The sequence below is a fragment of the Protopterus annectens genome, chromosome 5.part1 (genome assembly GCF_019279795.1).
Source record: "Protopterus annectens isolate FY-2018-M chromosome 5.part1, PAN1.0, whole genome shotgun sequence".
NCBI classification, from domain to species: domain Eukaryota; kingdom Metazoa; phylum Chordata; order Ceratodontiformes; family Protopteridae; genus Protopterus; species Protopterus annectens.
Genome location: NC_056736.1, coordinates 671075529 through 671090822, shown reverse-complemented (window position 1 = coordinate 671090822; position 15294 = coordinate 671075529). Strand labels below are relative to the sequence as shown.

The window sequence follows — 15294 nt, the reverse complement described above, 5'->3', positions numbered from 1 at the left end:
GGGTGGTGTTGAGTGCATCCAGGCCCCGGTCCTGGCTTCAGCTCCCCCCTGCACTCACTTTCAGCTGGTCCTGGCTCCCCTCACCCGGCCTTCGGGGCAGCCTGCTTCAGCGCCTCTAGGTGTTCCATTGGAACAGGATATTGCTGGTGAGGACTCCTTGGACAGCCCCCCGAGGAGGTTCCTCGCAAGTCGAAGTGCAACAGGAGGCACGTGGACTCCCCTGAGTCCCTCGCTGAGGATACTGACTTGGGTGAAGGGGAAGGCTCCCCAAGGTCACCCCCCGAGGATGTCTCCTTTGGAGACATCATGGAAATGCTCAGAATCAGGGGGTTTGGTCTGCCCCCAAGGCTTCCTCTGATGAGTCCGTATTCCTAGAGGCGTTCGAGGCAGGGCCATCTACCGCTTGGGTCTCCCCTCCCCCGACCCCTTAGTGGATCTTATAGCCACTAGGGCTTGGAAGGAGCCAGACACTGTAGAGCCTGTTCCCAAGCACCCGGACAAAATTTTGAGCCCCCCGTCAGAGAGAACCCATTGGAGCAGAGGTCCCCCTGTGGATGCCATGTTGGTGGCGGCAGCCAACAAGAGAGAGTTGGCTCCGGAGAGCTCCGCGGTTCATCCGCCGAGCAAGGAGTCTCGCGCGATGGACCGCCTTGGGAAGCGGGCCTTCAGTTCAGCGACCTTCTCCTTGAGGGCCATGAACTATATGGCACACGTCATTCGGATGCAGCGGGATCTAATCAAAGAATACGCTGCTTCCCCTCCAGGGTCCATGTCGGAAGGGGACAAGCAACTGTACTCCTCCCGAATGTCCACCCTACGTTCTATTTCCAACACCTCTATGCGGCTCTTGTCTCACGCCACTGAGGGAGCTGCTAGAGCAGGTGGAGTCAGGCTGGTCATGAGGGGGCAAGCCTGGCTCCGACATTGTGACTTCTCGGACCCTTTTAAGGTGTTATTTGCAAATGCCCCTTTTGATGGTTCTGCATTGTTTGGCAAAACCATTCGCGACACCCTTGTCCAGAGCGAGAAAGACGGGAAGACGTTGTCTGCCGTCGGAGTCCGCTTCTCTGTTCCCCAGAGGTACTTTACCAAGAACCAAAAGGGTCAGAAGAAGATGTGGTTCCGGAAATCGCATCAATCCCAGTCTGCTCCGGACAACCAGTCCTCTCGTGTCAGAGGAGGACAGGGAGGATGCCACCCTAGAGGCAGAGGGGGTCTCAGGAACTTTGGGTCCAGAGAACCTTTCTCTGAGAGGCCCACGCAGAACCCTTGAGGGGTTACCCGGCTGCTCCACTCTGGAGGCAGTCAGGGGACGTTTCTCGAGACACCTAGCAATGTGGGAGTCTATAACAACGGATCGCTGGGTGCTTTGTGTTATATCTAGAGGATACCAAATTCCCTTTCTTGTAACCCCCAGAATCAGAAGCCTCCCCGATGTGCCACCCAATCAGAGGGAGGCGGCTGCTGCAGAAATTCAGCAGCTCTTACAAAAAAGAGCCATCCAGCCCATCCCCCCAGATCAGCTCGGTTCAGGGTTTTACTCCAGGTTCTTTCTGGTGCCAAAAAAGACGGGGGACGTGAGGCCCATCTTGGACCTCTCTCTCTCTTGAACCTGGCAGTACCAAAAGTAAAGTTCCGGATGGTCACTCTGCAATCTATCCTCCCACTACTACGGGAGAACGACTGGATGTGCTCAATAGACCTCAAGGATGCATACTATCATATTCTCGTGGACAGACACTCCAGGAGGTTTCTCCGCTTCCGGCTGGGAGCCAGCCATTTTCATTTCAGGGCTCTTCTGTTAGGTCTCACCTCAGCCCCCAGGGTGTTCACCAAGGTCTTGGCAGCGATAGCAGCCCACCTGAGACTCCAGGGAATTCAGGTCTTTCCGTACCTGGACGACTGGCTCCTTACCGCCCCAACAAGGCATCTTCTTTGCTCATGCAGGGATTACTTCCTCAATCTGGCTCCACTCTTAGGGTTGACCATCAACACGGCCAAATCCTCCCTGGCTCCTACACAAGTACTGGATTTCATAGGGGCGAGGTTGGACTCCAGACTGATGCTTGTTTTCTTGACTCCAAATCGGCTTCAGAACCTGAGTTTGCATGTGCAGGCCATCCTTCAATTCAATCTCCTTTGGCGGAATTGGTCCTGAGGGCTCTAGGGTCCATGGCGGCAGCAATTCCTCTGCTGCCATTGGCCTGGTTGAATATGAGAGTCATACAATGGACCCTCCAGGTACAATGGTCCCTATCTCGCAATCCCCTGTCTCATCCTATCTTCCTAAGCAGGGTTTGCAGAAGGTCACTCATGTGGTGGCTCCCGTCCCCCAGTCTCCACACGGGACGCCCCTTCTCGCTGCCTCCGCCAGTCGCCACAGTGACCACGGACGCTTCTCGCCTGGGGGGGGGCACTATTCGGGCAGAACAGTCCAAGGCACTTGGAACGACACAGAGACCTCTTTGCATATCAACATCCTGGAGATGAGGGCGGTGCTTTTGACGTTGCAAGCGCTTCACAACCCTCTTCCGGTGAGGACGATTGCGGTACAGACAGACAACATGTCAGTCGTCTGGTGCATCAACAAACAGGGGGGAACCAGGTCTTACCCACTCTGCCGCAAGGCCATGAGAGTGTGGGAATGGGCGATATCCACCAACCGCTTTCTCATCGCAACGCACATTCCGGGACGGTCCAGCATATTAGCGGACAGGCTCAGTCGTACTATCCTGACTCCTTACGAGTGGTCTCTCAATCCTCTAGTAGCAGAGCAAATATTTCCCCGATGGGGGCGACCTTGTTGCGATCTTTTTGCCTCTCACTCGAATACCAAATGCAACGATTACTTCGCTCTGATCCCCCCTCTGGGGGAGTCCCCGAGAGACTCTCTAGCTCATGCTTGGCCTCCCGGTCTGCTTTATGCTTACCCGCCTTTGCCCCTGATGCTGAAACTATTGCAGAAAGCCAGTCAGTTGGGGAGCAAGATGATCCTCATTGCCCCATTCTGGCCTCGTCAGATGTGGTTCCCTTACCTATGGTCTCACCTGATTCATCCGCCCTGGATGCTGGATCCCCTTCCGGATCTCATTTCACAGCCCCTGGGTCTTCCAACCCCGAACCTGGCCATCCTAAAGCTGACGGCTTGGTTGCTCCAGTTCCACTCCTGATAAGGACTCCCCGAATTTCATCTCCAGCCATCCTAGTAGCAGCTCACAAGCCCTCTACCAGAAGGGTCTATCGGAGTAAATGGAAACGTTTTTCCATTTGGGTGGAGCACCGTCATTTGGGTCCTTTCACGGTGCTGGTAGCGTCGGTTCTAGATTTTCTATCTTCTCTATCTTCTCTCTTTCACCAGGAGGCTAGTTCTTCCACGGTCTAAGTGCAACGTACAGCAATTTCACACTACCATGTAGGTCAGGAGTCAGGCCCTCTTATTATTTCCAAACTGTGTAAGACCTTCCTTAAGGGTACCTTCCTTCTCAGGCCCCTGGTCAAGGAGGTGGTACCCCCATGGGATTTATCCCTAGTTTTACAGGCCTTCACTAGCCCCCCTTTCGAGCCGGCGGCCACTGTTGATCTTAAATATCTCTCTTGGAAAACGGCCTTTTTGGTGGCCATAACTTCAGCCAAGAGGGTCTCGGAACTCCAGGCTCTCTCTGTTAAACCACCATATTTGGTCTTCCACCCAGACAGTGTTCATCTCAGGATCAATCCATCTTCCCTTCCTAAGGTATCGTCGGAAGCTAACATTAATCAATCTATTAATCTTCCAGTATTCTTCCCCAACTATCAAAACAAAGGAGAGTATAAGCTGCACTCTTTAGACGTGCACAGACAACTACGTTTTTATACTCTTCGAACTACTGGTCATAGGCAATCCGATCAGTTGTTTGTCTCCTTTGCCAAAAACAACTTCGGCAAGGCGGTTTCTAAGATTACCCTCTCCCGATGCATATCTAATTGTATTCTCTTAGCATATCAGAGCTCGGGAAGGCCTGCACCTTAGGGAGTCCGTGCTCATTCTACGAGGACCATTGCTACATCGGCTGCTTTCAAGGCTAGAGTTTCTCTGGATGACATTTGTTCCGCAGCCACTTGGGCTTCATCTCATACCTTTATCAGCCACTACAAAGTAGATATTGTCTCCCGAGGTAGGGTGTCTTTTGGCTCTGCAGTGCTCCGGAATATCCTTCCATGAAGGCCACCCAAGATTTAGGTAGCTGGGGACTCTGTCCCAAAGGTTGCTGACAAATGAAGTCCTACTTCAGATTAAGAAGTTATGTACTCACCATAACGTTCCATCTGAGTAGGTATCTTCATTTGTCTGCAACCATCCCCCCCTCCTTCCCCCTGACCAAAATGATCCTACTTGGGGTTCTTTAGATTAGTTCCCTCTGGGACACAGCACTAGCTGTGCTATGGGTCAAACTTGATCTGAGGTCAGTCAGGGTTGGCAGGGGATTATGGGTAAAGGGAGGAGCTAGGAGCTCGGATCTATGCTGTGATAGAAGTTGCCGGGTCGCATCCGAGATCGGATCCGTATCCCAAAGGTTGCAGACAAATGAAGATACCTACTCAGATGGAACGTTATGGTGAGTACATAACTTCTTAATTTTTTTTCCTTTAAATTACTGGATGCCATCTCTTCTGCCAGTGCTGCAGCTTTAACTGCTTTTTGCTGAACAGCTATAGAATTCTTCCTAGCCAGTGTTTATTCTTCACCTTTTCTGTTAAGTTTGCTTTCAGGCTCTCTATAATTTATTCTTTACTGGCATCCAGGCAGTGCATTCTAGCCAGTAACTGAATTTTACTCAAAATGACATTTTCACTGGCCTCTTTTTCACAGTTTCTGTTTTGACACTTGGAGAGTTGAAATAAAACTCTTGATCAGTGTGCAGCCATCTTGGAAGCTTTGTCTTCTACTATTTTAGTTGAATAAGTGGGTCTTCCTGCACTAAGGAATACCTCATTAACAATTGTGTGGTATGGAATGTGACTTTTCTAGCAGCCAATTAGTAAAAAGTACAAAGAACACCTAGCCAAGCTAGAATTGTCATTTTGTGATACCTTAAACCTCTTGTAATAGATGCCCATGGAATACATGCAGATGACCCCTTAAGGACATCGAGTTTCAGCTGTTTGGCTTCTGAATGTCCATGGCTTTTTCGTTTTTCCTTTTCAAGTCTTTATGGACACATTCAGGCCAATAAAGCCAAACCCCACTAGCTGTCGACATGCATGTTTCGTTCTTCTTATGACCTTGTCAGCCCAGCATAGTGGACTGTTTAGCTATACTCTCGAAACAGAGGGTCTTTATACCCAGCTGATGTTCATAGCAGCTAACACACATCATTGCTTTCCAAAGCAATTTCTGAAAAGTCAACTTAAAAAGCATAAGTTAAACTGTTTCGTGAACAGTAAGAGCTATTAAAACTATACAAGTAGCAATGTCAGTAAGATGTATTCTTTGCAGTAATTATAGTCGGTACATTCCTAATCTTTCCATAAATACTATAACATATTATAATACACACAAAGCCAAAATTATATTTTTGATACCTTTCACTAAAAGAAATCGTCATATCTTCGAAACTGGACAACACGTTTGTAAGCCAGACATAAACTTTGATATGGCACAAAGAAATTCCTCTTTGAGTGCATGTTTAATGAAAGATTTACAAAAATATAAAAACATAGTCATATTGCTAATTATACAATTAAGTATAACTATGAATATCCCTTATGATGTGCAACTTGTAGTTCAAATATCAGTGACAGTTTGTTCAACAGTATCCAAGGCTTCAACTGATGCCACGTGATAGTTTATAGGACACTTGTTATTTTACCTATTAAGGGCGGAAATATTGATTTTTTTTTATAATTGCTAACAATCAACTAGCAGTATCTCAAGTATAGTGTGACATAAATTGACATTGGCAATTAATTTTGTTGTCTCCTACCATGGCATTTCACACACCATACTCTCAATAGCATGTAGTTCTCTCAGTTGTGAAAATGTGAATTTAAATATGAATATATGACTAAGTGGCAAAGAGTGAATCTGATATCAGTCTTCATTTATTCCTTGACATATGGGTTCGGTTCCGAGCATCAGAACTGACTCGTCCATTACTACAGCCTACGAGAACCAAAAACTCTCAAGCTCAAGTCCTACTCATATTGCTCCTCTCCAATTTACCTCAGATCTCATGTATTAACAAATTACTCTCAAGCTAATCAGTTTTCTTGATTTAAAGTTTTCTTACAACTTACTGTTTTTTTTTTTTTTTTTTAAATAGTAGTATATAGTTATTGATTTTTCTTCTTTAGCCTACCCTTTTCTATTTAAATCTTTCATCTCCCTCCTTCCTTTTCTTATACACTTTGGTGTATCTTGCGACTACCATTGTTGGTAATAATCCTTTTTATCTACTTCTGTTTATGAAAAAAAAAATTTGTAGTAGTTAATTTTTTTTCTCCCTGCACTTGCTGTAGTCTATTTACCATTGTTGGTATTCTTCTGTACTTCACTACTCCTTTCTACCATTGTTGTTAGCTTTCCTGTCCCTTTCTTTTATAGTTACAGTTTTTGTTGTTTGTTTACAAGTATGGCTGACAAAGTTAAAGGAGCTTTGGGGTTTAAAAAATGTCTGAAGTGTGGCCGAGAGATGCCCAATACCAATAGGCATTTTCTTTGTGTCTTTTGCCTGGGCCCGTTGCATTTGCAAGAGGATTGTTAGATCTGTCATGCCTTTGGCCTTTGATCAGTGGACATTGGTAGAAGGGAAGAACACATTATTACTAAAGGGAGTGATCAAATCTGCTTTTAAGGAGGCCTTACCAAGTTTTTTGGTAAAAGTAAAACAGATGCATCTTCCCCTTCCTCTTCATCTTCCAAACTAGATAAACCAAAAAAGAGGAGTCAGTTGGTGCCAGTGTCTCCCTCAGTACAGACGACCAAAAAATCAAGGACTTTAGTTCTTGTTGTTTTTATAGGACTAACTATAACTATAAGACTTCTTTGTGTTGATTTTTACACTGAAACCGACTTCACCACTGGTGTCGAAATTGTCAGAACCAGAGCTGAGAGCTTCGGCACCTATAGCTTCAGCTACAACAGAATATCCTGAATTCTTCTTCCTAGCTAGACCTAGGACCAGATACTCTCCATCCATGGACCCCTTTGCTGGTCAGTTGCCAAGTCCATTTTTGGAAAGACCAAAATCTCCCTTTACTCAGTCAGTTCGCTCCATTAGGAGCCTAAATTAATTGGATGTCTTGAGATTGGTGGATCAGCTCCTTACATTGAGGGGACTCGCAGGTGCGTCTTTGGTTCCAGCTCCTTTAGGTACTGGATCCCCCCCCTTTTCTGTGAACCCTCCTACTGTTCCTCCTCTAACCTCCCCTGTTTTGGTTCCGATGAGACCTGCTTCTCCAGTACCCATTTCTACCCTGAGTTCCTTGGTTCTGTTGAAGCTTTAGGACTCGTGGGTTCATGGCTTCTCTTTCGACTCTGAGGTTCGGGACTCCACTCTTTTTTTTTGAGCTGTCTCTGTACCTTGGGGCTTCTTCATTTGTTAGTTCTTCCCCAGCTTCAGCTTTGGAAGTGGCTTCTTCACAGCAGTGAGTGACTATGGTTCCGAGGCAGTCCTTGGTTGCAGACTCCCTTCTCTCTCTGGTAGACCAGTTTTCTAAGTTATGGAGATGGCCTTGTCCACTCTGGGCATTCAGATGGTTTCTTCTCTGTCGGAGCAGATTCCCACGCCTTCCTCTTGACCAGAGCTTCCTCCGATCGCAATTCATGGACAGCGAGCCCCAAAGCCACAGGAGACACCTATTCAGGTATTATCCTCTTCTGATACCTACCCAGATAGTCTCACTGAGGAGGTTCATCAGAAGAAGAAGTGTGAGAGGAAACACTTAGATTCCCTGGAGGAATCCATCACACAATATACTGATTTTGATGAGGGAGGGGGTTCCCCAAGGTCACCCCCGGAAGATGTTTTCTTTGAAGACATCCTTGAGATCCTTAAGCAGAGGGGTGGCTGGACATCCCAAAAGCCCTCTTCAGGAGGAATCAGTATACCTGCAGGCCTTTGGGGCTCAACCATCTACCTCTTGGGTTACTCCGCCTGCTGGTGACCTCATTAAGTCGATCTCACATCAGGTATGTAAGGTTTCTGACACCATAGAACCTATTCCCAAGAGGCCAGACAAAATTCTTTCTACACCAGAAAACCATCAATTTTGGGCAAAGGGATTACCAGTAGATGTCATGCTGGTAGCGGCAGACACAAAAAAGGAACTGGCAGAGGAAAGTTCCACTATACATTCTCCCAGTATAGAATCTTGGGAGCTGGATAGATTTGAAAAGCAGGTTTATACTTCATTGACCTTTGCATTGTGGATTTTGAACTTTATGGCCCACTTTACTATACTTCGGAGTGATCTGATTACAGAGCTATCAGATAAATCTGGCTGGAGCCATGTTTGAAGAGGTCCAAGATAAGGTTGCTTCTCAGCTGACCAACCTAGCAACCATTTCAAATTCGTCCATGAGGTTCATAGCACATGCAGCTGAAGGGATGGCTAGAGCAGCAGGATCAGGCATAGCCATTAGGAGACGCGTCTGGATGCACTTAAGCAAATTTGCAGAGCCATTCAAGTTTTCATTCATCAGTGTGCCCTCTGACGGATCATCCCTTTTTAGTCCTAAAGTTCGAGAAACTGTATCCAGATGTGAAAAGTGAATGTACATTTTTCTACTGTTCAGTGGTCCTTCTCCAGGAACCTTAGGAGTGGTAAAATGTGATTCAGAAAATCCCAAAGGCCTTTTTCATATACACATGGCAGTGGCTCTCCTGGGGGCAGAGGGGGGAGCTTTAACAAAAGATGCCATCCATGCAGCAGAGGTGGCCCACAAAATCAAGGTTCCACAGACTCCTTTCCTGGCAAATCCTACCAGCGCTCCTGAAAGGAGGCCCAGTTGCTTTCCTCTGGAAGGATTTGAGGGATGTCTATCGTTACACGAACACACCTGGCTTCAAATAACTCAAGATGTTTGGGTGCAAAGTATTAAAACCAGAGGATACACCATACCCTTTCTCTCTTTTCCAAACAATTCCAACAAAATCCCCAATGTTCCACCCAGTCATAGTGAACCAGCAGTACTAGAAATTCAAAAACTGATTCAAAAAAGTCATCCAATAGGTCCCACCAGACCAGATAGGATCTGGAATTTACTCAAGATTCTTTTTAGTGCCAAAGAAGACAGGGAACTGGAGACCAGTTTTGGATCTTTGTGTTTTGAACAAGTCTGTATAACAGACAAAATTCCGGATGGTCACATTTCAGTCTATTCTCCCCTTTCTAAGGAAAGACAGATGTGCTCGATAGAGCTCCAGGATGCATATTACCACATAAAAATGGACAAGCACTCTCTGAGATTTCTGCGCTTCCAGCTGGGAACCATTTTAGAGCTTTGCCCTATGGCCTCACCATAGCGTCCTGGGTGTTCACTAAATGCATGGCAGTAGTAGCAGCTCACTTGAGACTGCAAGGATTCTGGGTGTTTCTGTACTTGGACGACTAGCTCATTACTGCTTTCACCAGGCATCTCGTTGAACAAGTAAGAAACTACATTCTACAGACCAGCGCCAACCTGGGCATCATTGTAAATTACAAAAAATCACATCCGACTCCAACACAAACTTTAGAGTTCATAGGAGCAGTGCTGAAAATAATACTTTCATAGCTTTCCTTCCCCTTCCAAGACTTCAAAAGATGAAGACCTAAATAAAAAGATTGTCCGGAACAAGACAGTTTCTGCACAATTAGTCTTACAGGCCTTAGGCTGGATGGTGACAACCATTACTTTAGTTCCTGTAGCAAGACTTCACATGAGAATCCTTCAGTGGCTTCTAGCTTCTCAGTGGTCCATTCTGTATCAGCCAGTGTCAGATCAGATTTTGATTACCAGTTATTGCAAGAAAGACCTAACTTGGTGGTTTCACTCAAACAAAATTCTCTTGAGCCATCCCTTTGTGCTTTCTCAACCCCTAGCCATAGTGACCACAGACATCTCCCAGATTGGGGGGGGGGCATTATCTGAGCAAGACTGACCAAGGTACTTGGTCCCCCATGGAGGCCAACTTGCATATCAGTATTCTAGAGATGAGAGCAGTGCTTTTAACTCTGCCGGCCTTCCAAACTGCTCTCCCTTTAGGATCAATTGTGATCCAAACTGACAATATGACAGTAGTTTGGTACATCAACAAGCAAGGAGGAACCAGATCATATCCCTTTTATCGAGAAGCTCTCAGAGTCTGGCAGTGGGCGATCTCTTTCAACCACTTTCTTATAGCAATGCACATTCCGGGGAGTTCCCAGTGTGATAATGGACAAACTGAGCAGATGCATTCTCCTGCCTCATAAGTGGTCTCTTAATTCCAAAGTGGTGGGAAAAATATTTTGTCACTGGGTCCAGCCTTGCTGTGACCTGTTTTTGTCACCCTGAACAACAAGTGCAGCAGCTACTTTGCCCTGGTCCCCCCTCTGGGGGGAGTCCCCGAGAGATGCTGTCTTGCACGACTGGCCCTCCGGACTTCTATATGCCTTTCGTCCCTTTCCTTTAATCCTTCACTTCCTGAAGAAAACGATATGGTTGAAGAGCAAGATAATCATCATTGCTCCCTTCTGGCCTTGACAGATTTGGTTCCCCCTTTCTTTTGTCTTATCCAGTTCGACAACCGTGGACTCTGGATCCAGATCTTCTATCCCATCCTGAGGGATTAGTTCACCCAAACCTTTAGAACCTCAGGTTGACAGCTTGGTTTTTTAAGTTCTACTAATTGCTAGGTGTATTTCTCTTTCTGCCCCAGTTCATAAGATACTTTTGGTATGACATAAACTCTCCACTAGGAAACTTGAAAAGATTAAGTGGCAAAGATTTTCCTTCTGGGCTCGAGATAACAATGACTCCTTTTCCACTCCTATTGACAAAATCTTAGAATTTTTAACTTTACTCCTTGAAGGAGGAGCTTTAGCCTTTACTATTAGGGTTCAGCTAATGCCTCTTTCTAACTTTCCAAATGAGTTCGAGAGATATTCATTAATTTCTGATAAACTTTCCAAAGCTTTCTTATGGAAGAGCAAACTTGCCTGGGAGATAGCTGCCATTAACAGGCTTTACAATAAGAGGAAGAAATTGCTGTCTAAGAGTAAGAGGGAGTGAGCCCTCCTAAACTGGGAACACACCCTCCTCAACTTAAACAAGACTTCTTGTTTAGTCCTCCAAAGTAAACTACGAGTCCAGAGTAACTTCCTCAACAAAGGACAACCACAAGGCATTCTGTAGTTACATCTGTAACCTAAAAGGAAAGGCCCAGATTTGTACCGAACTGGTAGTTCATGATACCACATATACTGAGCCTGTGGACATAAATAATACATTGGCCAACAGGTTCTGTGAAAACTTCACTCCCATGTCCCCGCTACATGTACCACATGACATCCCTACCACCTTTCCCCTATCTTGTATCTCTAAAGAGCAGGTTGTAAATGCCCTAAGACCCAAAACACAGCATCTATGGGACCTGATAACACCCCAGGCTGTGTCCTACATGGGCTCCAACATGAATTAGCAACAACGTTGGGTACTCTTTTCAGTTAAAGGCTGAGCACTGGCTATGTAGCAGCTGAATGGAAAATAGCCACCGTTATTCCCTTACACAAAGGTGGTGCTTCCATTGACCCCGAGAACTATAGAACTATTATACTGCCTAGCCTTATCTACAAGGCCATGGACCTTATAAACAAAAGATATAGGTAATCTCCAAACACTTGACCTTACTCTGTTTGGATTTGTCAAAGGGAGATCGTGCTTGTTAAACCTGGTGGATTTCTTCAAGACAGAAGGGAACTCCATGCATATAGCCTACCTACACGTAGCCAAAGCGTTTTGACAATATACCCTACTCGGTCATCGTTGACAAACTCACCCAACTAGGCTAGGCATCAACCCTTATATCGTTAGATGGGTCGCTAACTGGCTCACTGATGGATTCCCCTATTTTGACTATATGAGTTCTATCTCCAGCAGCAGACCTGTAACCAGTGGTATTCCATAGAGATCAGTTGTGGGACCTCTATTGTTTGGAATCTATTTCTCCGAAGTAAAAGCAAAAACTAAAGGTCTGTGGCTGCAAAGTTTGCTGATGACTGCAAACTGGGAGCAGTTATAGAGTCCCCAAATGATGTCAGTATCCTCAAGAGGGTCTTACACAAACAAATGATTGGTGCCAAAGTCATGGCCTTAAAATCAATGCAAAAAAATGTATTATCATCCCTTTTGGTAAAAGAGGTATTCTTGCTAACTACCACATCCATAGCAACACCTTAAATACGCACTCAGTGGTGAGGGACCTGGGCACACACGTCTACAGCAACCTTACCTTTGACCGCCATGTCTCCACAGTGGTAAGAAGGGTGTTCTATATTGCTTATCTCATAAGTATGGGCATTGCCTCCAGAAAAAAATAACTTATAACCTCCCTGTACTCTTCCCTCATCAGGCCAATAATTGAGTATAACGTTCCTTTTGGTATGTACCTTTCCAAGCACCTGCAGCAATTGGAGAAACCACAAAGGTTCCTCACAAGGAAAATTCAAGGTTTCCAGCATCTGTCCTGTGGGGATAATCTGAAATCACTGTGACGTTATTCTGTTTCATGCCTACTACTCAGCGGTGATCTTTGCCTTGCATACAAGGCGGTCTCTGACCCTGGTTTATTCGAAATGCTGCATTGCTGCATATCTGTAAGTCAAATGGTACATGGTTTACTCGCTCAGAAGACCTTAACCTGGTATGTGACATTAATAAAACCTGCTGGAGGGACAGATTTGTCTCTCAGAGGTTACCACACCTTTGGAACAGACTCCCACTTCATGTCAAACAGAGCACCTCTTTGGCCCTCTTCAGACGGAATCTGGATGGTTGGCTGGGTGACCATAAATGTACTCCGGGGATTCTACCTGTGTCCCTCTTGGGCAGGGGCAGTAGGTGCTGATCGTAGAAATAGGGGTAAGAATTTGGCTAGACTTATAAGGCCTTAGAGCCATTAGCCTAGTTACGTCCTATAATCCTGTTATTGCTAAAACCTCTGTATAAAGATCCATTTGTACCCTGGGATCTTGCCTTAGTGTTACAAATTATAGTATATTCCCACTTTGAGCCTGCTGCCAACTGAGGCCTAAAAATCTTATATTGCAAAACTGTATTTCTGGTAGCGATTACATCTGCCAGAAGAATTTCAGAAATTCAAACCTTAGCTTGCAAACCACTGTATTCGATATTTCACAAAGACAGAATTCCCTTGAGGATGAAGCGTTCCTTTCTGCCAAAGGTGGTGTCAGAGACAAATATAAATCAGGCAGTTTGCAAGTATTTTTTCCAGATTTCTCAAACAAAGATTAATATTCTTTGCATTAATTGGATGTCCATATCCAATTGTGATTCTATATCCATAGAATGAAAGATATAAAATATGACCAACTCTTTGTTTCCTTTTCAAGTATTAGAATGGGGTAAACCAGTATCTAAGGTTACCTTTTCTAGATGGCTGAAGGATTGTATATCCTTCGTATGCAATAAGAGGAAAGTTGAATTGTCTGGGCGTGTCAGGGCACATTCTACTAGAGCTATAGCTACTTCAGCAATTTTTCATTCTAAGGCTTCCATGGATGATGATTGTGCAGCTGCGACATGGGCTTCTCTACATATCTTTCTTACTCATTACAAATTGGATTTGGTCTCTATGGGAAGAGCATCCTTTAGTTCTGTGGTGCTCAGGAATATCATTTCATGAGTCCTCCCAAGATACAAGGTAGCTGGGGACTCTGTCCCATATATCAAGGAATAATTGAAGATTGACAACATCAGATAGAGAAGTTATGTACTTAATGTAATTTTCGATCTGTTGTTGATCTTCATTTATCCTTGACTCTCCACCCTCCATCCCTCTTCTACTCTGATCTCCTGGTGGAACGAAATTTGGCTCTTAGTTATACATTGCTTCATATATGACACTAGGTATAGTCTTCACTAAAATCATCCCAGGTATACGTGTGACATGTATATCTGCAGACTCGATCTGAGGTTAATTGGAGAGGAGCATTATGGACAGGAATTTAAGTCGAGCATTTTTGGTTCTCCCAGGCTGTAGTAACGTCCGAGTCAGTTCCGATGCTTGGAACCGAACCCATATGTCAAGGGTAAATGAAGATCAACAACAGAAATGGAACGTTATGGTATGTACGTGCCTTCTTTTTTAATTTCTTTACTGTAGGGCATTGTAGAATAACAATCCTAGTGTCATTTTTTTAATAAGTTCCTATGCTAATACTACCTATTATTAGCTGCTCAGTCACTTAGTTAAAGAAGCCAGACCCAAAAAAAGCCTGGATGCCGTAAGGAGTTATGGGTGCTAACTGAAAATATACTCAGAATGCTTGAATGAGATACTTATGCAAGTGTCTCATCAAACATTGAATGCTCGTAAGAGTGAGCATAAAAAGAATGATAATTTTAGATCTAATCCAAAATGATTGAAATCTATAAAAACTAAAAGTAATAATTTTGCAGGGGGCAAGACCCCTTGCACCCCTTTACCTCCTGCTAATTATATATAGCAACTCAAAGATGTGACAAAGGGCATATTCCCTGACCTTGCTCTATCTTGATTTTGTACAAAAGGCTGCTGGCAAAATCTCCATAAGAAAAAACATTTGCTTGTATGAGTGTTTGCTCTCATTTACGGGTCCAAAAAGCATCCACTGTTTTGATCTGCAGCCACGTAAGTATACAAGTAAATTTCAGGGAAACTCAACCCATTCTACACTTTGGTTTTGTAGTGTGTGTTCTAGAATCTTACCTGTTTTCTAGTGAGGATTTTCATAGCTTTCTAGTTCCAAGTGTTGATTGTTGAACTTGTCTTGTATGTGTGTGTTAACTTACATTGATGGAAGTGTTTTATTGTCTTGATTTATAGGCCTACTGGAGGGAGTGAGAAATGGACAGCAACAGCATGTGATTTTCTGGCCCACTATCTTACTGGAGCAAGAGTCGATTTAGTTATACAGGTCAAATTAAAATATTTTCTTGCAGTTCTAATAATTTCACTAGAGTTACTTATTGACTTTTGTGCATTAGTAGCTTAGATACCATTCTGATATTGTGTGCGGTTGGTCTTTTATACGTGTGATCAGAGTATTTAGTTGAATTTTGTGTAATTG

At 44.6% G+C, this 15294-nt stretch overlaps 1 protein-coding gene across 2 annotated transcripts in view; it reads left to right on the top strand.

Annotated features, from left to right (window-relative positions):
* RNF17 (ring finger protein 17) overlaps positions 1 to 15294 on the top strand; it is a 3936714-nt gene that overhangs the window by 2118048 nt on the left and 1803372 nt on the right. For both annotated transcript variants that reach the window (XM_044073290.1, XM_044073289.1), the window contains one exon: positions 15051 to 15141. In XM_044073290.1, the coding sequence (XP_043929225.1) occupies positions 15051 to 15141 (91 nt within the window). The remainder of the gene's footprint in view (positions 1 to 15050; positions 15142 to 15294) is intronic.